General features: G+C 33.6%; 1 protein-coding gene and 1 non-coding gene across 2 annotated transcripts in view; one reads left to right on the forward strand and one right to left on the reverse strand.

The window, feature by feature from the left end:
- LOC144256210 (EF-hand calcium-binding domain-containing protein 13-like) overlaps nucleotides 1-23,562 on the forward strand; it is a 58,170-nt gene that overhangs the window by 17,060 nt on the left and 17,548 nt on the right. Inside the window, exons 3-5 of the mRNA XM_077801285.1 lie at nucleotides 1,459-1,887; nucleotides 18,261-18,404; nucleotides 19,937-20,005. Of these exons, the coding sequence (XP_077657411.1) occupies nucleotides 1,459-1,887; nucleotides 18,261-18,404; nucleotides 19,937-20,005 (642 nt within the window). The remainder of the gene's footprint in view (nucleotides 1-1,458; nucleotides 1,888-18,260; nucleotides 18,405-19,936; nucleotides 20,006-23,562) is intronic.
- LOC113178450 (small nucleolar RNA SNORA72) lies at nucleotides 20,727-20,854 on the reverse strand. The gene has a single exon (XR_003300206.2). It is a non-coding gene; the product is annotated as a small nucleolar RNA SNORA72 (small nucleolar RNA).

Consider the following 23,562-nt stretch of genomic DNA (forward strand, 5'->3'; position numbering starts at 1 on the left):
AAAAGCAAATTGGCTCTTTAAGTTGCACAGATCAAAGATATTATCTTAGAATAATACAACACTATATTCTGTGTACAAATGTTAAATAATTAAGGTGTTTTATTTGATATAATAGATATGAAATGAGAAATGAAAGAAATAAAGGATAATACTATTAACTAAGCATAGGAAATCAATGATGATAGATGACAGAATTTATTTTATTTTTATTTTTTATATGACAATGTAATCAGGACAGTTGTTCAGGTTGGTAGACTTACAAATTCAATAAAACTATTGTGGAAGCATATGGGCTTTTTAATATTTTTTAAAAATTTAATATATTATAGTTATATAAATATTATCAGGATTCCTTTTGACATATTTATAAATGCATGTAACAGTTTCCTCCATTTCAATTCCCCCCCTCTTAACAGTCCCCTAATCCCCTTCCTCCACTCTATTAGTCTTCCTTCTATTTATTTATTTATTTATTTATTTATTTTTAATTGATACATTATAGTTATATATAAAATTGGAATGCATTATGGTATATTCATACATGTACCTAATATAATTTGGTAAACTTCATTCCCTAGTTCTTCCCCATTTTCTCCTTTCCTTCCTCCTCTTTGGTTTCTCACTTCCACTCTACTGGTTTTCTTTCTGTTTTCATGAGATCTCTTCCCTTTTTTAAATGCCTTTTTTTCTCTTAAGCTCCCACATATGAGAAAAAACATTTGACCCTTGACTTTCTGAGTCTTGCTTATTTCACTTAGCATGATGTTCTCCAGTTCCATCTTTTTATCAGTAAGTTACATAATTTCATTCTTCTTTATGAATAACACTCCATTATGTGTGTGTATGTATATACATATATACACACATATATATGTATATGTACATATACACAAAATTTTCTTTATCTCTTGTTCATCTATAGATGGGCACCTAGGCTGGTTCCATAATTTGCCTATTGTGGAATGTGCTGCTGTAAGCATTGGTATGCATGTATCACTATGCTTATTTTAGTTCTTTTGGAAAAATAGCAAGGAGTGATATAGCTGGTCATATGATGGTTCCATTCCTAGTCTTTTGGGGAATCTCCATTTTTTTCAAAGTGGTTGTACTAATTTGCAGTTCCACCAACAATATAGCCTAATGTCTTCCTAAAGTGTGAAGGAATAGAGAATGAGAATCATATTCTAGTTACACTATCACTGTAGTTTCAGTATAACTTTAAACAGCTTTGGATGAAAATACTTAAAATATATTAAGCTATTATGTTTATTCTAGTTAATAGTTAACTCTCTTCATCATTATGTCTCCTAATTTTTAAAATTTGTTATACTTCATTTTATATACTTAAGCAATGGGTAATTTCTTGAATTACTTTTATAAGGACTTAGTTGTGATATTTTGAAATATAATACAAATTATACAAGTAATGAAATAATTAAATATGTTTCTCTTACTTAGCAATTATTGAAGATTCAGCCCCGGATGAAACTACTTTAGACAGTGAATTACCAAATGTAGCAGGGCACTCTCTACAACGTAGGATAAGAAGCTTACCTGCCAGACCATCTGAATCTTCAATACTCAAGAATTTGAATGGAAACAGCCTCCAATATCATAGTAATATTATGGAGAATGATGACACTGAATTTAAACAATCAAGATATTCTTGGCCAGTAGGACAATTCCTGGGCAGAGTTGACAGCAATCATGAAATTCATGACCCAAAGTCTGTACCACAAAGCTTGAAGAATGTTATAAGCCTCAGTAAATCTTTGGATAAAATTGATATTTCAAATGTTCCAAAACTTGAGAAACTAGTTGTGAGAAGGCCTTCCACCCTTCTAAAACAGATTTCATCAGAGGAAAAACCAGCAATTACTACCTTGGGTTAGTATCACATTTATAAGTCAGACTCTAGGTGGTTATTTGCTTTAGTCATCTCTGAAATGACCAGAATGAGGCAATTATTGCATAGTTGCAAACATTTTAATAATCAATATCATGTGTAACTATTACTTTTGATGCATAGGCCAGTGAGTATAATCTTGTGGTTTTGAACGCAGTTCCTTTTCCAGATAACCCCCTTCTAGGAAAACTTAGAGATTCTTATTCAATGATTAATAACTCCCTAGAGCTATTTACCCTAGTATTTCTACTCCTATTTTCCTTTGGGGATGTTTTTTATAATTTATTTGAACAAGTACATAGGAAATCTATGTGAAATTTTTGCTTAGCATTCCACAATTTAACAATACATGATACCTCTAGTACTTCAGGCATTATCTCCTGTGGATATCAAGAGAAAATAATACTATTCATCTGTAACCTCCATGGCCTTATCATCTTCCTAAAGATGGGCAATGTTTTCTCAATCAATATGCATACTCCCCTTCTGGGCTACTTCCATCACAGAAGTATTGTGTACGGAACCTAATTAAACACTTCTTTCTGTAGTCCCCAGCTGAAGTTACTTAGTCATGTCTATTCTCTTTTTTTTTTGTCTATTCTCATTAAAGAATTTTTTTGACATTTTTATTGCATTTAGTATTTAATAGTTAAAATATTTAAAAATTAGTCATTCATATGTTAATGCATAATTCAAATAACTCAGTTGAAAAAAGAATATGATATATTAAGGAGAATTGGGAGATGTTTATTCTGATTCCTTTATAGTTGTGCTGCTGATACTCTGCCTCATTTATTTTTTTTAAGGTTTTTTTATTTTTTATTTTTTTACTTGTTGATAGAACTTTAATTTATTTATTTATATGCGGTGCTGAGAATCCTAGTCCCTCACACATGCCAGGCAAGTGCACTACCGATGAGTCACAATCCCAGCCCACCCTGCCTCATTTCTATTTCTCAAAGTTCTTTGCATTTTAATAAGAATTAAAGCCTTAGATTATCAAAGTACTAGATTAGTACATATTTGGCGCTCAGAAGAAAGTTATACTTACCTTCCTGGAGTCATTAAAATCAGAAGTCACCTACCACTGCTATACTTATGTATTGTCTATAGAGAAGTATTAATTTATCTGGTATAAATTCCCCAAAATAATTAATGGTAACTGATCATCTGTGAATTGTGACTTCCTCCATGATTTAAAAATAAAACATTTTTAAAAAAAATTTTAAGCTAATTTTACATTCCCAACAGTTACAAAACTAGGAAGAGAAGTGTTAATGTCTTGTGTAACCACAGTAAAAAGATCTAAACCAGGAAATTAGCATTGATACAACACTACTTACTGATTTCTAGACCTTATTAATATTTCACCAGTTATTCCATGATTTTTTTTTCTGATCTAGGATCACACATTAAATTTTGTTGTCATATGTCCTTAGTCTCTTCCAACCTGGGGTGGTTCCTGAATCTTTCATTTTTTTAAGTCATCAATGGACCTTTATTTTATTTATCTGCTGTGATGAGAATCAAACCCAGTGCCTCACACATGCTAGACAAGGCTCTACAACCCCAACCCAACCTTAACATTTTTGAAGAACAGTGACTAGTTATTTTATATAATATCACTCATTAATTCCTTACATTTCTTCATGAATTAATTTAGATTCCAAAATTTTTAAAATCATGATATCACATAAGTGATGTTGTGCCCATCTCAGTGCATCATAGGAGGAGGCTTATGATGTCTATGTATATCTGCTTTTTGAATTTTATTTTTTCAAGTTGTGAACTGAGAATTTATAGGATGAGAAATAACTCAAATTTTTCTTGAAATTCTGGACTTTAACAAAGTACATTCATGTTTTGATATCTTGGACTTACTAATTATATTTTATTTTTTTCTGTTTTTATTAGTAATTTATGGTTATAAATAATATTGAAGTTCATTTTGACATAATCACACATGCATGGAATAAAATTTTTTCCATTTCAAGTACTCAGCACTTCCTCTTTCCCTCCCTTCCTCTACTGGTCTTCCTTCTGTTTCTTTATTTTTTCTTTAATTGGTGCTTTACAGATATACGTAAAGCTGAATTTCACTGTGGTATATTTATATATAGACATAGTATAGTTATGTAGTTCTTTCTTTTAATCAGAAGTAAGCAGCACTGTCTGGGTCACTGGAACAGCCTGTTTCTCCAAACTAGTAGCTTGTAAATGTTTATGGAATTGTAGGACAATTTTGTGTTTGAGCTAAAATAGAAACATTAAGTATTATGTAAGATAACAGAAATATGAAGACCATACAGTTCTTCTTTCTATTAGGTAATACTGTGTAGCTAAAACTTGTTCTCTGATTACTAGATAAAGATTTTAGTACGTTATTGCTTTAGACACAAATTCTGTTGCTTAACAGTCCTCTACATTTTGTATATTTAGAAAATGTCTCTGAAGTTATCAGTTAACTCAAAGAAAATTACATTTTTAGCTCTGATCTTAATTATTTCTGTTCTATTTATTTTAACATTCATATACTACACCTTTTTAAGGCCTTGAAGTGTAGCATTAGATTATTTATTTGGGATCTTTTAATTATGTACAAAATGCTATAAAATTTCCTCTTAGAACTGCCTTCATACTGTCCCAGACATATTGATATGTTGTATTTCTACTCATTTGTTTCTAAGAATTTCATAGTTTCTTTTCTCATTTCATCTTCAATCCATTATTCATTTAAAAGAGTAGTGTTCAATCTCCATGTGTTTATATGGTTTCTATAATTTTTCTTGATGTTATTTCTAGTTTTATTCCATTTTTGATCTGATAGGATGCATGGGATTTTCTCTCTTTGTTTTGTATTTGTTAAGACTTACATTGTGTAGGGCTGAGCTTGTGACTCAGTGATAGAGTGCTCGCCTAGCACGCATGAGGCATTGGATTCAATCCTCAGCATCACATAAAAATGAAATAAAGATATTGTGTCTACCACCTATAACTAAAAAATAAATATTAAAGAAAAGAGTTACATTGTGGCTTAGAACATGGTCCATTTTGGAAAAAAATCCATGAACTGCTGAGAAAATGAAATTAGCTGATTTTGGGTGAAATGTTCTGAAGATTTCTGTTTCATCCATTTGATTTTTAGTATTAGTTAGGCTGGAAATAGCTTTAACAATTTTGTGTTTGGATTACATGTCTGTTGGTGAAAGGGGTATATTGAAATTGTTGTATATTATTGTATTAGGGTACATTTGGGATTTAATGTCCAGAGTTATTTTTTTTCTTAATGTAATTAGGTGCAATGAATTTGGGGCATAAATATTCACAATCATTATATCTTGGATTGTTCTCTTTACCAATATATAGTGAGTTTTTTTTGTATGTTTTGACTAATGTTTGCTTGAAAGCTGCTTTGTTGGATATGAGAATAGGTATTCCTGCTTTTTTTGATTCTTGATTTTTTAATAACTTTATTTTTATTTGTTTTTAATTTTTTTTATGTGGTGCTGAGGATCGAACCCAGTGCTTCATGCGTGCACTGCAAGCGCTCTAACACTGAGCTACAGCCCCAGCCCTGGATTTTTTTTAATCCTTTTTCTTTCAGCCTGTGTGTGTCTCTGCCTATGAGATAAGTCTCTTGCTAACAGTATATAATTAGGTCTTTTTTCCCCCTTCAATAGACCCTAGAGATTAGTGCTATGATGTGTGAGAGGTAAAGCTTTGCTCCCAAGATGTAGGCTCTCTATTCACCTCACAGATTATTTCTTTTGATGAGAAGAAACTTTTTAGTTTGAGTCCATCCCATTCATTGATTTTAATTCTTACTCCACAGGAATCTTATTAAGAAAGATGAAGATTAGGGCCTACTATTTCTTTTATAAGACACAGGATTTCTGGTTTTATTCCTAAATACTTGATCCATTTTGAGTTAAGTTTTGTGGATGGTGAGAAATATGGGTTTAATTTCATTTGTTGCATTTGGATTTCCAGTTTTCCTAGCACCATTTGTTAAAGAGGCTATCTATTCTCCACTGTATGTTTTTGGCACCTTTGTCTAATATAAGATAATTGTAATTTTGTGGGTTAGTCACTGTGTCCTCTATTCTGTACCATTGGTTTACCAGTCTGTTTTGGTGCCAATACCATGCTGTTTTCGTTACTATTGCTCTGTAGTGTAGTTTAAGTTCTGGTATAGTGATGCCACCTGCTTCAGTCTTCCTGCTAAGGATTGCTTTAGCTATTCTGGGTCTCTTATTTTTCCAAATGAATTTCATGATTGCTTTTTCTATTTCTCGGAGGAATGCCATTGGGATTTTGAATGGAATTGCATTAAATCTGTATAATGCTTTTGGAAATATGGCCATTTTGATAATATTAATTCTGCCTATCCAAGAGCAAGGTAGATCTTTCCATCTTCTAAGGTCTTCTTTTACTTCTTTCTTTAGGGGTCTGTAATTTTCATTACATAGATCTTTCATCTCTTTTGTTAAGTTGATTCCCAAGTATTTTTTTTTTTGAGGCTATTGTAAATGGGTAGTATACCTCATTCTCCTACAGCTCTGTTGTCTAAGATTTGGTATTATTATGCTTCCTGCTTCACTTTTCTCAGTAAGGATTGCTTTGGCTATTATAGGCCTCTTATTTTCCCAAATGAATTTCACAATTGCCCTTTCTATTTCTACAGAATATCATTGGAATTTTAATAGGAATTGCATTAAATCTGTATAACAGTTTTGATAGTGTGGTCATTTTGACAATATTAATTCTTTAGTGTTCTGTAGTGTTCATTGTAGTGGTCTTTTACCTCTCTTGTTTGATTGATTCTCCCTTTTTTTTTGAGGCTATTATGAATGGGGTAGTTTTCCTAATTTATCTTTAAGCTGATTCATCATTGCTGTATAGGAAAACAATTGATTTATGGGTGTTAATTTTACATCCTGCTACTTTGCTGAGTTCATTAATGAGTTTTAGAAGTTTTCTGGTGGAGTTTTATGGGTCTTCTATCCTTATATCCTTATTCTCTCCTTATTCTGTAAGTTAGGCATTCTCATAAAGATGTATTTTGGTGTGAGTCTGTTGTAATTTTGTATATTTGGCTTCCTGTAAGCCTCCTGTATTTGATTTTCCATTTCATGCTTAAAATTTTGAAAGTTTTTGATATTATTGTCATTGAAGAGATTGTCAAGAATCAACAAATGGACGGATTCAAACTAAAGAACTTCTCAGCAAAGGACACAATCAATAATGTAAAGAGAGAGCCTATAGAATGGGAGAAAATATTTACCACATGCAGCTTAGCTAGAGCATTAATCTCCAGGATATATAAAAACTCAAAAAACTAACACCCAAAAAACCAAATAACCCAATCAATAAATGGGTTAAGGAACTTAATAGACACTTAGCAAAAGAAGAAATACAGTAGATCAACAAATATATGAAAAAGTGTTCAACATATCTAGCAATTAGAGAAATGCAAATCAAAACTACTCAAAGATTTCATCTCACTCCAGTCAGAATGGCAATTATCAAGAATACAAGCAATAAAAAAATGTTGGCGAGGATGTGGGGAAAAAGGTATACTTGTACATTGCTGGTGGGACTGCAAATTGGTACATCCATTATGGAAAGCAGTATGAAGATTCCTCAGAAGAACTGAGCCTTTCCTTGGTTTGTTTGCAGAATTCTCCATCTCTCCCAATAAATCTTTTTTTTTAATATTTATTTTTTAGTTTTTGGTGGACAAAACATCTTTATTTTATTTTTATATGGTGCTGAGGATTGAACCCAGCGCCCTGCGCATGCCAGGCAAGCATGCTACCGCTTGAGCCATATCCCCAGCCCCCAATAAATCTTATATTTCGTCTTTTCATGTTATCCCATATTTCTTGGAAGTTCTATTTATGGTCTCTTAACATCTTTTCTCCATAGTCAACTTTATTTTGTCTTCCTTGCTTGAAACTCTGTCTTCCAAGTTACCTAGTCTATTGGTGATGATTTCCATTGAATTTTTAATTTAGTATTGCTTTGTTCATTTCAAGGATTTCTGCTTGATTTTTAAAAAAGAATCATTATTGAAGTGATCTTTTACTTCCTGTGTTTTCTCTAAGATTTTATTCCTTACATCATCATTTAACTTGTAGATCAGTTTAACTATGTACATTCTACACTCCTCTGACATTTCTTCCACTGTGGTGTAGAAGGATTCTGTTACTGAAGTATCTTGGTTTGTTTGGGGCAATTTATTTCCTTGCTTTTTGATGTTGTTTGTGTATCTAACAGTATGGATCTGAGGCAGTAGAGTTTCTACTCTGTGCACTTACAGTGTCCTTGAATGTTTCTCATACCTCACTTTTTGGGGGAGACAAAAAATAACAACAACCAATGCAAACAATATACAGCATTAACCCAATTATTTCCTGCTATGACATCTATAATATTAATTGTCATAATAAATAAACTATATGATCAGTTATTGCTCACAATAAAAAAGTAAGTTTGCAAAAGGGTTTACAATTTCAAATTGTGGACAGGAAGAGAACAGAAGTGATCTAAGATGTGATGATTATGATGGAAGAGGTAGAATATTAAGTAAAAAATTAAAATAAGAGTGAAAGAACAATAGAGGTTGATTATAGAATAAGAAAAGAGAGAAAGAGAATCAAAGGAAACAGATAAGCGATAGAAAAATATAAAATTTAGGGGCTGGGGATGTGGCTCAAGCGGTAGCGCGCCATGCCTGGCATGCGTGCGGCCCGGGTTCGATCCTCAGCACCACATACCAACAAAGATGTTGTGTCCGCCGAGAACTAAAAAATAAATATTAAAAATTCTCTCTCTCTCTCTCTCTCTCTCTCCTCTCTCACTCTCTCTTTTAAAAAAAAAAGAAAAATATAAAATTTAAAAAAGTAAAAATAAAAGTATACAAAACAAAACTGAAATGTACTAATCAAGCATCCTAGTCCTCAAAATACTGATCCATGAAAAAGAACTGGCTTCAAAAATGCTAGAAATGAGAAAAAAACAATTATGAATACAAATATCCATGAAACACTAAGGTCTCCATTCAGAGAAAATAAAATATATTAAAATTAAAAACAAAAGATCTTGATGAAAAGGGTTTTTTTTTTTTTAGTTAAAAAGACTCTGTTTTCCTTCTCAGCAGTGTTAGGTATGGTGGTTGGAGAGCGATGCTTGGTCCACCTTCACTGTGGGGTTTGCTGGAGTGAGAGAGGAAATCCCTTAAGTAGAACTCCTGGATGCAGGGTTTATGCTTACTAGGCTCCTTGTTCTTCCTTGAATGGTAATTGTTCTCAAGATTTTAAATCGGAACACCTCCAGGACCTATCAGTTGCTGAATCTTGCTGGAAGATGGCACCCCAGGCATCTCCCTGGATTTCCCTTGTGCAGTAGAGGAGCCAATTCTTGGTTTCTTCAGTCGCCTGTGGACTCCAGGTTTCCTGGTTTTGGGTTTAGTCTTCAAACTTGATCTCTCTTGCCTCCAACCTCTCACATTCACAGCAAGGGCATCTCTCCCAGTGGGTCCTGCAAGTGGTCGTTTGGAGGGGAGGAGGAAAGCCAGTGGGTTTCCATGACCAGTGTAAAACCCTCTTCTTATTTTTTTTTTTCCTGGTCATTTAGGCACACTCTCTGTCGTGTGGTGTGGATTTGCTAGGCCTGTATTTCAGGTCAAACTTGGGTTTACTAGGAATTGGCTTCCCCGGCTTTCTGCCCCAACTCTACGGCTCCAAAATGGTTCCTTCCTCCATCCTCTGCATGCAGCCAGCTGGGAGAGATGCAGCTCTTTCCCTCACAATGATGTTGTGCAGCATCTTTCATTTTAGTGGGGCAGTTTCTTTGATCTTTGAACTCTTTGCAGTTCAAAGAGTTCAGGCCTCCTAAAAATGTGGGTTCCTTTAATTCCCTTATACCTCCACTTTGCACATGGGGGGACTGCTGTGGCTGCTGTCTCTGTGGTAGCTGTGGAGTACTTCCTTATTTTATTATATCCAATCTCCTGAGTTCCCAATCTCCTTTGAATGTCCAGTATTAAATCTCAGTACCCCCCGCTTTTTCCACCCACCTTGCTGAGAAGCTGCCTATCTGCTTCCTTGGTTTCATGCCACAGAGTAACCAGGAAGGTGACCTTTTCTATTCCGACATCTTGAAATATTCCTCAAGTTAATTTTAAATTTGATTCATTGTTGTCTTTTATTTTTAGGAGTTCTGATTGTTTTCTTTTTCAATAAATCTACTTCTTTACTGAACTGGTCTTTCTTCTTTATTTGCTCTCTTAATTCATTCCTTAGATCTTTTAGTTCATTAATCATTTTTTATAGTCTTGCTGGAATTTCATCTATCTTCATATCTGTGTGTTCCTTTGTGGGGGGATTATGAATTTTGTGGGGAGATTTGTTTGCTGTTTCCTCATGTTTCAGAGGTCTTGGACTGGCACATCAGTGGAGATGGATCCCCTTCCTCTTTTATGTGTATGTTTTTTGGTATGTAATTGTCTTTTTTCTTCTAGGTACTTCTCTGTTTTTGCTGTATTAGTAGATGTCCAGCCATAGGACTTGAGATCCTCCTCTAGTTGTTCCTTCTTAGGGCCTGGTTATTGGTTTGGGAGTTTTCTCTCTCTGTGTATTGATATACTGTTGAGATTTGAAAGGGGCTAGTTTTCAAGTGTGGAGTGAGATTTACTGTTATCTGAGCTGTATTACTCAGAAGAAGAATCTCTACTCTGTGAACTTAAAGTGCCCCATTCACTTTTCAGCCTCTGTTGGAGAAAGGGGGAGCAAGGAATAGTAATGATGTAAGCAAGTGATGTACAGTCTTAAAATAAATATCTGGTGTCCACTTTGACATTCATAACACTAATTAACACATATGTAGGAATGGTTAGCCAAGACTAAACCCCAGCCCACTCACATATGCACTAACAGTAAACAACCATGAACTAGATAAGACTTAAAATAGCAGGTGTCTACTATGTCGTCCACTGTATTAATAATCACAACAACACGAAAGGGTAGGGATTATAAACTATATAATTCTATCATATAGTGCAATTACAGTTCTTTAAGTGAAGAGAATATGAGTACAAAGGTAAGAGAAAGTTTGAAATATTTTAAAATTTTAAAAATTAAATATTTAAAAATGGAGAAGTAGAAAATAGTAGCAGATGACATCTATAAAGATAGAGGAGTTAAAAAATAAATAGAAATATGAAAGAGAGGAAGGGTAAAAAGGAAAATTTGGCTATTAATGGGGGATAAGAGTGAAAAGTAAAGGGATGAGAAACAAAAACCACGGTACAACAAATACAAGATCAAAATAAACCAAATCCACATCAATTAAAATCTATTTATTTATTTATTTATATGTGAATCTGAGAATCAAACTGAATCAAGCTGAGAATCAAACCCAGTGCCTCACACATGCTAGGCAAGCACTCTACCAAGTGAGCCACAACCCCAGCCCACTCACATAAAATTTTACCCGACCAAAATCAAACATAGGCTAAATAATACATGGGTGAAAAAGAAATTAAAAGAAAAATAATATGGGGCTTGGGTTATAGCTTAGTTGATAGAGCGCTCGCCTCACACGTGTGAGGCACTGGGTTCCATCCTCAGCACCATATAAAAATAAAATAAAGGTATTGTGTCCATCTACTACAAAAATATTTAAAAAAGAAAAATAATATAAATATATATGAAAAATATTATTTTTAAAAATATATACATTTTGGTTTTAGTTGGACACAATACCTTTATTTATTTTTATGTGATGCTGAGGATTGAACTGAGCATCTCTGCACATGCTAGGCAGATGCTTTACCACTAAGCCACAACTCTAGCCCCAAGAAAAAAATATATATTCTTGAACTTATCAGTGCAGCAAGAACACACAAATACTGCATATAATCTGCATACAATCACACAGACCAGAAAAAGTAAAATAAAATAAAATATACAATAAAAATTTTAAAAAAAGGAAAATGGGGAAACAGGAAAAAAAATTCTTAAAGAGAAATAAAGATCTTATTTCCACTGAGGTGGTCAAAACTAAGACAAAGATGCATGTTTATTGCTTATGCTGTTGTGCCATTCTTTGTGTGTGTGTATGTATTACCACTTATCTATTTATTTGTTTTGGGGTTCTGTGACCCTTAGTTGAAGTGCTGGGGGTTTTAAATTCTATTCCTTGTTTCTCACCAAGCTGTCAATTGTTTTGACCAGGAGCCGAAACCATTTGTAGTAACTCTTAGTTTCTCCTCTCATAGTATAGGAAGGTCTAAACTGAGGAGTGCTGACAAACGGTGTACTTCCATAGTGGGGCTGGTGCAGAGTTCTGCATTGGAAGTTCCAGAAGCTGGGGTTTAGTCTTGGCTGACCTTTGGAACTCTGTCAGGTGGTATTAGGGATTTGATCTACATGCTTTCTTGCTGGGCAGATGCCAATCTCTATTGGACATCTGGGTTTCAGAATTTGGGCCTTCCCCAAATTCCACTTTAGAGTGAAGAGTCTAAACCTCCACATATTCCAGTGCCATGGATGTAAATTACCCATGATCAGGCCTTGAGTGCAGATTCCCCATCTGGCTGGTTACTGGTACCTTCTCAATTGCTCACATGGGCTGTCAACAACAAAGGTATTCTCTCTCCTTGATATCCCCAGCCTGGATCACTCTAGGCACATTTGTCTTTGCATCTATTTTGGTCATGCTAGTCCAGGCACACTCAGCAGGGTGACTAGATTGGGTCAGTCTGCCAACTTCCTTTGTGAGTTTCCAGTCTCTCACTTTTAATGCCACATGGCTGCTTCAACATGGCTCCCACCACTGTGGAGAGTCTGGTTCCCTGAGAACTGTGAAATGAGTGATTTTGGTTGCTTTTCCCTCAATAACTTCCCCCACCATCTCTGGGTCAGTTAAGATCAGCCTCCTCCTCTATTCCACAGGTTCCCCCAAACCAATTTTATTTGCCATGCTTTCCTCTTTCTCTGCCTGTGTTCCCTTTCCCTCTGCATTGGGCTGGTGGCACTTAAGCTGCCACTATCAGCCGAGCTGGCTCATCTCTAATGTATTATTTGTTTTATTTTCAAAGTTTCCAAACTTTCTGTGTCTCTATGACTATTTTATTATCCAATGTTGAATTGCACTGAATTCTTTTAGTTACCGACCTTGCTGAGGTACAGCCTTCTGTTTAAATCTTGTGCAGAGTAACTGTGTTGTGTGTGTGTGTGTGTGTGTGTGTGTGTGTATACCCTTCCTCTAAAATTCTATCTTCCTCTTATCTCTTTCAGATCTTTAAAAAATTTCTCTAGCAATGTTTTTAGCCTTCAGTTTCCAAGGCTTTTACATTTCTTTTGTTAATTTTTAAGTATTTTATTCTTTTTGATGTGATTGTGAATGAAATTGGTTTCTTAATTTTATTTTCATATTGTTTTTGCTAGTATGTAGAAATATATTTGACTTGTATATATTTATCTTGGGTCTTGAGAACTTGCTTAGTTTATTTGTTCTAGTAATTTTTTGTTCCTTAGAATTTTCTGTATATAAAAATCACATCAATTATGAATAAAAGCAGATTTGTTTCTTCTCCAATCTGGATGTCTTTAATTTTTTTCTCTTTTCTTATACTGGTTAGACCTGTACTATAGAGTTGATTGAATGGAAATGTTAAAACTATAAATCTTTTCTTTGTTCTTGGTAGAGAGAAAAGCAGATACACTTTCATCCTTAAATATATCATTAGTTGTGGATTTTTCATAGATACCCATCATTAGGTTGAGGAATTTTTCTTCTTTGCTTAGTTTATTGAGAGTTATAATTAATTCTTAATTTTGTCAGATGCTATTTCTACATCTTTTATGAGGGATATGTTCTTTTTGCCTAAACTTTATTTTGGTGGTTAGTTGAAAGTATAATTTTTGAAAATTTCTAGTTTTTTTATTTGATATACTTAAAATTTCTGAAAAATATTTGCATTAATTCACTTAAATACCTATATTTGGTCTTAAATATCCACTACTGAAGCCTAGTTCTAGAATAACTTCCACATGCAAGTGAAATGAAAACTGTCACAATCTCGTATTTTATCCCCACATGTCATATAGAGAATTAGAACCATATGTATTAGATTCATTTTTGGAGAAAATTTGAAATGTCTTCTCACTTTGGGAAAGTGATGCCATTTAGTGTCTTGAGTACTAATACGCAGAATTTCTGGTTTCTGCTGTTTGATCACCTTTTTCTTTTATATTTAAATATATTCAATAACTTTTATAAGCCATTAACATGTACCAAGCTTTGTGTTTAAATGTAAGTGTGCTAATATGAAAGATAGTCTTTGCTACTACAAAGCTCACCAGAAAAAAGGGTAAAGTTGCATATGTATATTTTGCATGGAGTGAAATTAGTACTTAAAAGTTATGGCTTTTTAGCATGTTATTTTGTCCTTATATATTGGGTAATGGTGGATTTTAATTAACAGTTATTTTTACCTTCAAGTAGATTTGTCTCTTATAGAAGACAATAAAGACAAAGAGATTATTTTTACTGTCAGTTCATTTTTCCTAGGAATTTCAATTTCACAGATTAAAATTTTATTAGCATAGAGTTGTATAGTGTTTTATATATATAATTATTTAGTTGTAGCTGGACACAATACCTTCATTTATTTATTTTATGTGGTGCTGAGGATTGAATCCAGTGCCTCACATGTGGTAGGCAAGCACTCTACCACTGAGCCACAACTCCAGCTCTGTATAGTATATTTTTATTTATATCTGTAGTTATATTTTCTTTCTAATTCTTAATATTGTGTATTTATGCTTACTTCTTTTCTGTTTCTCATCAGATTGCTTGGGGCATGTATTCTTCATTGGGACCTTATTGGGACCTTCCATCCATTTACCTCTCTACTTTCTCCTTATCAGTCTCCTCCTGTTTTTACTTTTCTTCCTTATCCAGTTTAAATTCTCTAATCTGTATTTACATGATACTCTGAATTCTCTGCTTCCCTGTACTTTTGTTGCACTTAGGTAACAAAGCTCCCAGTATTGAGTGAACCCAATCATCTACCATCTCCTTGTGGCTGACAGCATTTCTGGAGAAAATCACACAAGTTAACAGATTATACAGGGTACCATTATAAAAACAATGGCTGCTGGCCCTTAACGCTACCCTGGAATTTTGTGAATTTTTTTTAAATACTTAGCTCATTCTCCTACTCCTTGAAATAGATTTTTTGTTTTTTTTTTTAATTTTAAATTGGTACTAGGAATTAAATCCAGAGGTGCCTAACTACTGAGCAACATTATAAGCTCTTTTTATTTTTTATTTTGAGACAAGGTCTCACTAAGTTGCTTATGGCCTTGCTAAGCTGCTAAAGGCCTTGCACTGAGGCTGGCTTTGAATTTGTGATCCTCCTGTGTCAGCCTCTTGAGCCACTGAAGTAGCTATTTAAAATCCCCATTCTAACTTCAAGTCCACCTTCACCTCCTATATCTTTCATATGTAGTGATGACCTTTAAATAGGAAGTAGAAACTTATTTCAAATTTGAGGCTATATCCCAATATTGTCTTCTAAAAGTTTAACAGTTTTTCTTTTAATAAATAAATCTTTTGATTTATCTGGAATTGATTTTTATAAATCAGGTGAAATTAGGATCCAATCTTATTTTTTCTTCATAAGGATAACTAAGTGTGCCACTTTTATGCTAGTTCCTAGTTTGGAATTCGTTTTCTCATCTAAAAAACTTAATAGTAGAGTTGAAATTGATTTTTTAATAAATAATAAATAATAGAATTGATATGAGAATTCATGAAGTTATATTTAAAATTTTAGAATAGTCTGGAATATTATACATACTTAATAAATACAAGTAACATAATAAAGAACATCATCAGTACCATCATCATGTAGTAAAACTAAGTCTAGAGTTGTAATTGAGATGTCTACATAAAGCCAGGACACGTGTGTATTGTGTGATTTGAAATGTGATATTCTCAGATGGTAGTCTTGGGATTGAGTTTATCATTGGAAAAATTTTCTCTCTTTTAGACCTTAGGCAAAGATCAGACTTTTTTCTTAAGTTCTTAAAAAGGTGACCAAATTGTTTTAGTCCTAATTTTCAGATGGGAAGACTTCCCAGGATCCTGACTTTATGTGGACATCTCAATTACAACTCTAGACTTAGTTGTACTACATGATGATTGTGATGATCTCTATCATGTTACTCACATTTATTGAGTGCTTATAATGTACCAATAGTATTCTATAATTTTAAATATAACTTCATGAATTCTCATATCAACTCGTTATCAAGATTTTAGATGAGAAACAAGAAAGGGAGGTTTTATAAAAACCCCTAATATCACACAGCTGAGTAGTAGCATTAAGATTAGAACTCAGGTAGAGCTTATCCTCTTAACTTCCACTTTATGCCATCTGACTGCTCAGGCACATACACAGTTAATGTTCATTCTTAATTTTTGGCATTGATTCCCCTTCTTTTGAGTTTAGTGTCCAGGGACTTGGGTCTATAATTCAAGAGTCTTTTAAAATCCCGTTCATTCCACATGGCCCTAGCTCCAGTGCTCTTACTCTGCTCATCTACTACATTACCAAAATTTTTGGTTTTTTTGAGATGGAGGTCTTGCTAAGCTGCCCAGGCTGGTCTTGAACTTCTGGACTCAAGATATCTTCCTTCCTTGTTCTCCGAAGTTCTGGGACAATAGGCATGTGTCACCATATCTGACAATTACCAAATGTTTTTATTGGTATTTTAAAATTTGGCATAGAAATTGTTTGGTGGTGAAAGTGAACGTGAATCTCTCTATTCTTATTGTACTATGTTGCCAGTTCTTTCTTGGGCAACTTTTTAAACCAAGGCTGAGGTTTTAAACCAAGGCTTCACAGTTGCTGAACAAGCACTATGGCATTGAGCCACGCTCTTAACCCGAGTTTTTTCTTTCTTTTAAAAACACTCATTCAGGTTCTTGTCCTTACCTTTCCATACTAACTTTACAAAAACTTAAATCTGATTTTGCTAAATACAGTGTTCAATTTTCTATATTCATCTTATTTAAACTCTAGGTTAGATGCATGTTTCTTCTAGAAAATCTTTCTTGTTTTCTAATACTCTAATCTCCTAATTTTCCTCCCACTTTATTAGCCTTTCCTTTTTGGTCTTTTTGCTAGCTGCTGCATTTATGGCTGAATTTTAAGTATTAGCATAATTCCAGCCTTCAATCTGATTCCCATTCTCTTAAGATTCTTCTAGAGTAGTCTTACTGCTTCAAGTATTATCTCTATTCTTGACTTCTGATTTATCTCAAACTTAATGTGTTTGCCAATAAACTTTGGCTTTCCTGTCTTTGACATCACTACACAGTTGCTTAAGACTCAAACTTAGGAGTTCTTCATGGTCCCACCCTCCTTAGCCTTCTGTTCAATACATCATTAAATACTCTCTGCTTCATTCTCAAAATACTTCCTGAATTTCTCCACTTATTAGCTCCATCACTGTCAGCCTTGTCAAAGCCACTGTCATCTTTTTCTCTGTATTTTCCTGTCTGATCTTCCAGAGAATCTATTCTCTCTCTATAGCAGCAGAGTGATATTTTATAAATTTTAATAAGATAATTTAATTCTCCTATTTAAAACACAATGATTTTCTATTGAAATTCTTATATAAACAAAACTTCTTTCCATTGTCTATGGTGATAGATTAAAGAAATAGTAGGAGCCAGGGGAGAATTTTGAGGAGAATATATAGAACAAATGTTATTTAATTCATTATTTTATTAATAGGAAGTGTTTGTGAGTTCAGACTTCAGAATTTTGTAAATCTAAAGTTCAAGGGAAATTATTCTTTATAATTTTTCATGGATGAGGGCCCTATAAATTCTTCTTATTTTTCCTTTTTTTTTGGTACCAGAGATTGATCCAAGGGCACTTAATCATTGAGACACATCCACAGCACTTTTTTTTTTAATTACCTTGAGACAGTCTTTCTAAATTGCTTAGAATGTCACTAAGTTGCTGAGGCTGGCTTTGAACTTGTAATCCTCCTTCATCAGCCTTCCAAACCTTTGGGATTACAGGTGTGTGCCACTGTTCCTGGTGCCCTATAAGTTCTTGAAATATTGCAGAATCCTCAAAGATATATTAACTTGGGTTAAATATTTTATTGTGTTTTGTTACTTAAAAGCTGGCTGTTCAATTATACTATATTTGTTATTGTTTTTAACCACAAAACCATTAATTCTTGACTATTCCAAATAAATTTGTTGTATTAATTTCGTGAATAAGCATGTTATAAAATTTGTGTTTTTATGTTCCTGTTAGTATTGTCTGATGTAACCGAGAACCTCCATAATATCAGCAAGGAGCAAATGAATGTCTCTGACCTGTGGAACATTCTGTCTACTCTGAATAGTAATTTAAAAAAAGATGAATTCCTAGATGCACTGAAATTCACAACTGTTGATGGTGGGTATTCCAAATACTAAAATTGAGATATACAAAGATATCTTTTATCTTCTGTTTTTGATAACAGCCAGTTTAAATGTCAGGTGATATCTCATTGAGATTTGAATTTGCATTTCTCTGATTAGAGATTTTGAGCATTTTTTCTTGACTATAGGTCATTTGTATATCTTCTTTTGAGAAAGATCTATTTGAGCCCTTTGTTCATTATTTAAAAAGTATTGTTTTCTTGCTCTTAACTAGTTTAAGTTATCTATAGATTTTAGGTATTAGCTGCTTATCTGATATGTGATTTTCAGATATTTTTCTCCCAACCAATAGGTTTTCTCCTTATTCTTATTGTTTTATTTGCCCTGAAGAAACTTTTTAATTTTAGGCAATCCCATTTGTCAAATTTTGCTTTATTGATTGTTCTTTTGGGGTCATGACAAATAAATTTCTATCTACACTAAATGTCATGAACCTTTCCTCCTGTTTTAATCTTGTGATTTTATGATTTCAGGTATTACAAGGGATTTTCTAGCATGGTTTTAAAAAACCAATAAATATAGTTTGGAAATATAAATAAAGTTGATTATTTGTTATATAGAAAAATATTAATATCTAATTTACCACTTCTCTAAATTGACCCAATATGCTTTGAGTACCTTCGAGTTGGGAAGAATGTTATTGAAAAACAGCGTATCCCAGTGAACACAGAGGGGATGATTAGATGTTATAAGATCTATTAGAATTTTATAATACTACTACTTGGAACAAACTGATAGATTCAGGGGCAGAGTGTTTGTAGTTAGAGAGATGTAGGGGCATTACTAAAAGACAGAAGCAGGAAAAAATGCTGCAATAAAGACATGCTATTTTACTATAGATTATAATTCCTAAAAAAAAAGCCCCAAGTGTTAAATAAGAAGCCATGATAGAAAAAAGGTAGCTGTATAGTTAAATTTATGTAGGGTTTTTTTTTTTTATATCTACTGGGGATACATCTTGCTCTCTGTACTTTGTTCTAGTTTGTGATCATAAACTATTTCCTTGTTTCTGACTAGGAAAACAGAGCTGCTTCTGTCTCCTGTGTTTGTCACTTTGACTTTATAATCTCATACTTGTGTGATCTTATATAAAAATAATAGATATAACTACTTCTTAAATATTATAGTTATAGAACCACTGGGCACTCTGATAGAAGTCTTTAAACTTACCTGACATAGAATTTTTAACTTGGAACAGTTGAAGATCTAAACTATGATTGAGATCTATCTTTTAGTTTGGACTAGGAGTATATCTTAGATTTATATTTTAGGAATATGGATTATATCTATAATTTCTCTTAATTGATAGCAATTGAGAACTTAGCTTAACTTCTATGGTTTTAAGATATAATTATTCCATGAAATTAATCTTTTGGTTACTCGAAAATATGAAAAGGAAATATGGTTCTTATGAGTACATCAAATGATTTAAATTTTTATAGATTGCTTTATTGTATTTGGCTTTTGTTTAGTGAGGCTTATCTATTAAATACATTTTTCTCACAGATGACAAAGTACAATTTGATGAATTCACAAAAACTGTGAAGAATATGTGTGATGCCTCCAGGTTAAAGGGTAAGTACTGGATGATTTGTGACTGTTAAATTTACTTTTATTGAATGGACTTCTTTTTGTTTTATTTTTAAAAAAACATTTCTGGCTCTGCTAGTTTCTGATGAATATACTGATGTTGATTTGCCAAACTTTGTTTTGATTAAAAGTTGGTAGTAACACTGTAATGAAAGAAAAAAAAGGTTTTTCTCTAGAAAAGGAGTTTAATTAAAATTTTTAAAACCCCATTTTTTTGTGTGTGTGTGTCCTAGGCTTTATGGAAAGACTGCTATTGACTTTAAAATTTTTCCACATAAGAATATTTACTGTATCATTTTAAGCCTCGGACTTAGAACTCTATTCCATGAATTGATTAATTGGTTTCTATTATTACAGAACTTCTCATAAATTCTCTGCTGCTCCCCCAACTCCCACTGCCTTTTTAAAACAAGCTCTGGAAAGTTTTATTAAAGAAAAATTCTTTATGGTTTACTTCTCATCAGTCTGTTCTGATATGCTCCTAATGATATCAGAATCACCTAGAAAATAGAAACTATAATTTTATGATACATTTAAGGGCAACTGGTAATCTCTAGTTTGTTTACACATTCTTTAGACAAGCCTGCAAATTAGCATTGATTATTTGCAAGTTATTACACTAGCTGAACTATCATTTTTCTTAATGTTTATCAAAGATAACCTATTATTGAAGCCATTATAAAATGATTATAATAAACCATACCTGGAATATCACCAGCATTTATAAGACCAGACCTGAGGAAAGAATTAGGTCTTGGGACATATGGTCTTAATGTAGTAAATGTTTAGCCTGTCTTGATTATTACAAAATTAGAACAGTGAGAATATTCACAGGTCTGCTGCTTCCTTTAGTAAATCTTCCTCAAGACCCTTCTTCAGTTCTTTTTTTTTTTCTAATTGGTTGTTCAAAACATTACAAAGATTGCAGAATCACATCGGTTACACATCCACATTTTTACATAATGCCATATTAGTAACTGTTGTATTCTGCTACCTTTCCTATCCTCTAATATCCCCCCTTCCCTCCCCTCCCATCTTCTCTCTCTACCCCATCTACTGTAATTCATTTCTCTTCTTGTTTTTTTTTTTCCCATTCCCCTCACAACCTCTTATATGTAATTTTGTATAACAATGAGGGTCTCCTTCCATTTCCATGCAATTTCCCTTTTCTCTCCCTTTCCCTCCTACCTCATGTCTCTGTTTAATGTTAATCTTTCCCTCCTGCTCTTCCTCCCTGATCTGTTCTTAGTTGCTCTCATTATATCAAAGAAGACATTTGGCATTTGTTTTTTAGGGATTGGCTAGCTTCACTTAGCATAATCTGCACTAATGCCATCCATTTCCCTGCAAATTCCATGATTTTGTCATTTTTTAGTGCTGCATAATACTCCATTGTGTATAAATGCCACATTTTTTTTATCCATTCATCTATTGAAGGGCATCTAAGTTGGTTCCACAGTCTAGCTATTGTGAATTGTGCTGCTATGAACACTGATGTGGCAGTATCCCTGTAGTACACTCTTTTAAGGTCTTTAGGGAATAGTCCGAGAAGGGCAATAGCTGGGTCAAATGGTGGTTCCATTCCCAGCTTTCCCAGGAATCTCCATACTGCTTTTCAAATTGGCTGCACCAATTTGCAGTCCCACCAGCAGTGTACAAGAGTACCCTTTTCCCCACATCCTCGCCAGCACTTGTTGTTGTTTCACTTCATAATGGCTGCCAATCTTACTGGAGTGAGATGGTATCTTAGGGTGGTTTTGATTTGCATTTCTCTGACTGCTAGAGATGGTGAGCATTTTTTCATGTACTTGTTGATTGATTGTATGTTCTCCTCTGAGAAGTATCTGTTCAGGTCTTTGGCCCATTTGTTGATTGGGTTATTTGTTTTCTTATTGTTTAATTTTTTGAGTTCTTTGTATACTCTGGATATTAGGGCTCTATCTGAAGTGTGAGGAGTAAAAATTTGTTCCCAGGATGTAGGCTCCCTGTTTACCTCTCTTATTGTTTCTCTTGCTGAGAAAAAACTTTTTAGTTTGAGTAAGTCCCATTTGTTGATTCTTGTTATTAACTCTTGTGCTATGGGTGTCCTATTAAGGAATTTGGAGCCCGACCCCACAATATGTAGATCAGAGCCAACCTTTTCTTCTACCAGACACATAGTCTCTGATTTGATATCAAGGTCCTTGATCCATTTTGAGTTAACTTTTGTGCATGGCGAGAGAAGGGGATTCAGTTTCATTTTGTTGCATATGGATTTCCAGTTTTCCCAGCACCATTTGTTGAAGATGCTATTCTTCCTCCATTGCATGCTTTTAGCCCCTTTATAGAATATAAGATAGTTGTAATTTTGTGGATTGGTTTCTGTGTCCTCTATTCTATACCATTGGTCCACCCGCCTGTTTTGGTACCAGTACCATGCTGTTTTTGTTACTATTGCTTTGTAGTACAGTTTGAAATCTGGTATCACTACACCTCCTGATTCACACTTCCTGCTTAGAATTGCTTTTGCTATTCTGGGTCTTTTATTTTTCCATATGAATTTCATAATTGCTTTATCTATTTCTACAAGAAATGCCATTGGGATTTTGATTGGCATTGCATTGAACCTATAGAGAACTTTTGGTAATATCGCCATTTTGATGATGTTAGTTCTGCCTATCCATGACCAGGGTACATTTTTCCATCTTCTAAGATCTTCTTCTATTTCTCTCTTTAGGGTTCTGTAGTTTTCATTGTATAAATCTTTCACCTCTTTTGTTAGTCTGATTCCCAAGTATTTTATTTTATTTTTTGAGGATATTGTGAATGGGGTGGTTTTCCTCATTTCCAGTTCAGAAGATTTGCCGCTGATATACAGGAATGCCTTTGATTTATGCATGTTGATTTTATATCCTGCCACTTTGCTGAATTCATTTATTAGCTTTAGTAGTTTCTTTGTAGACCCTTTTGTGTCTTCTAGGTATAGGATCATATCATCAGCAAATAGTGATAATTTAAGTTCTTCTTTTCCTATCTTAATGCCTTTAATTTCTTTTGTCTGTCTAATTGCTCTGGCCAGTATTTCGAGAACTATATTGAATAGAAGTGGTGAGAGAGGGCATCCCTGTCTTGTTCCAGATTTTAGAGAGAATGCCTTCAGTTTTTTTCCATTTAGAATGATGCTAGCCTGAGGTTTAGCATAGATAGCTTTTACAATGTTGAGGTAAGTTCCTGATATCCCTAGTTTTTCTAATGTTTTGAACATAAAGGGATGCTGTACTTTGTCGAATGCTTTTTCTGCGTCTATGGAGATGATCATATGGTTCTTATCTTTAAGTCTATTGATGTGGTGAATAACATTTATTGATTTCCGTATATTGAACCATCCTTGCATCTCAGGAGTGAATCCTACTTGATCATGGGTGCACAATCTTTTTGATATGTTTTTGTATACGATTTGCCAGAATTTTATTGAGGATTTTTGCATCTAAATTCATTAGGGATATTGGTCTGTAGTTTTCTTTCTTTGAGGTGTCTTTATCTGGTTTGGGAATCAGGGTGAT

Source organism: Urocitellus parryii, chromosome 7, assembly GCF_045843805.1.
Source record: "Urocitellus parryii isolate mUroPar1 chromosome 7, mUroPar1.hap1, whole genome shotgun sequence".
NCBI lineage: Eukaryota > Metazoa > Chordata > Mammalia > Rodentia > Sciuridae > Urocitellus > Urocitellus parryii.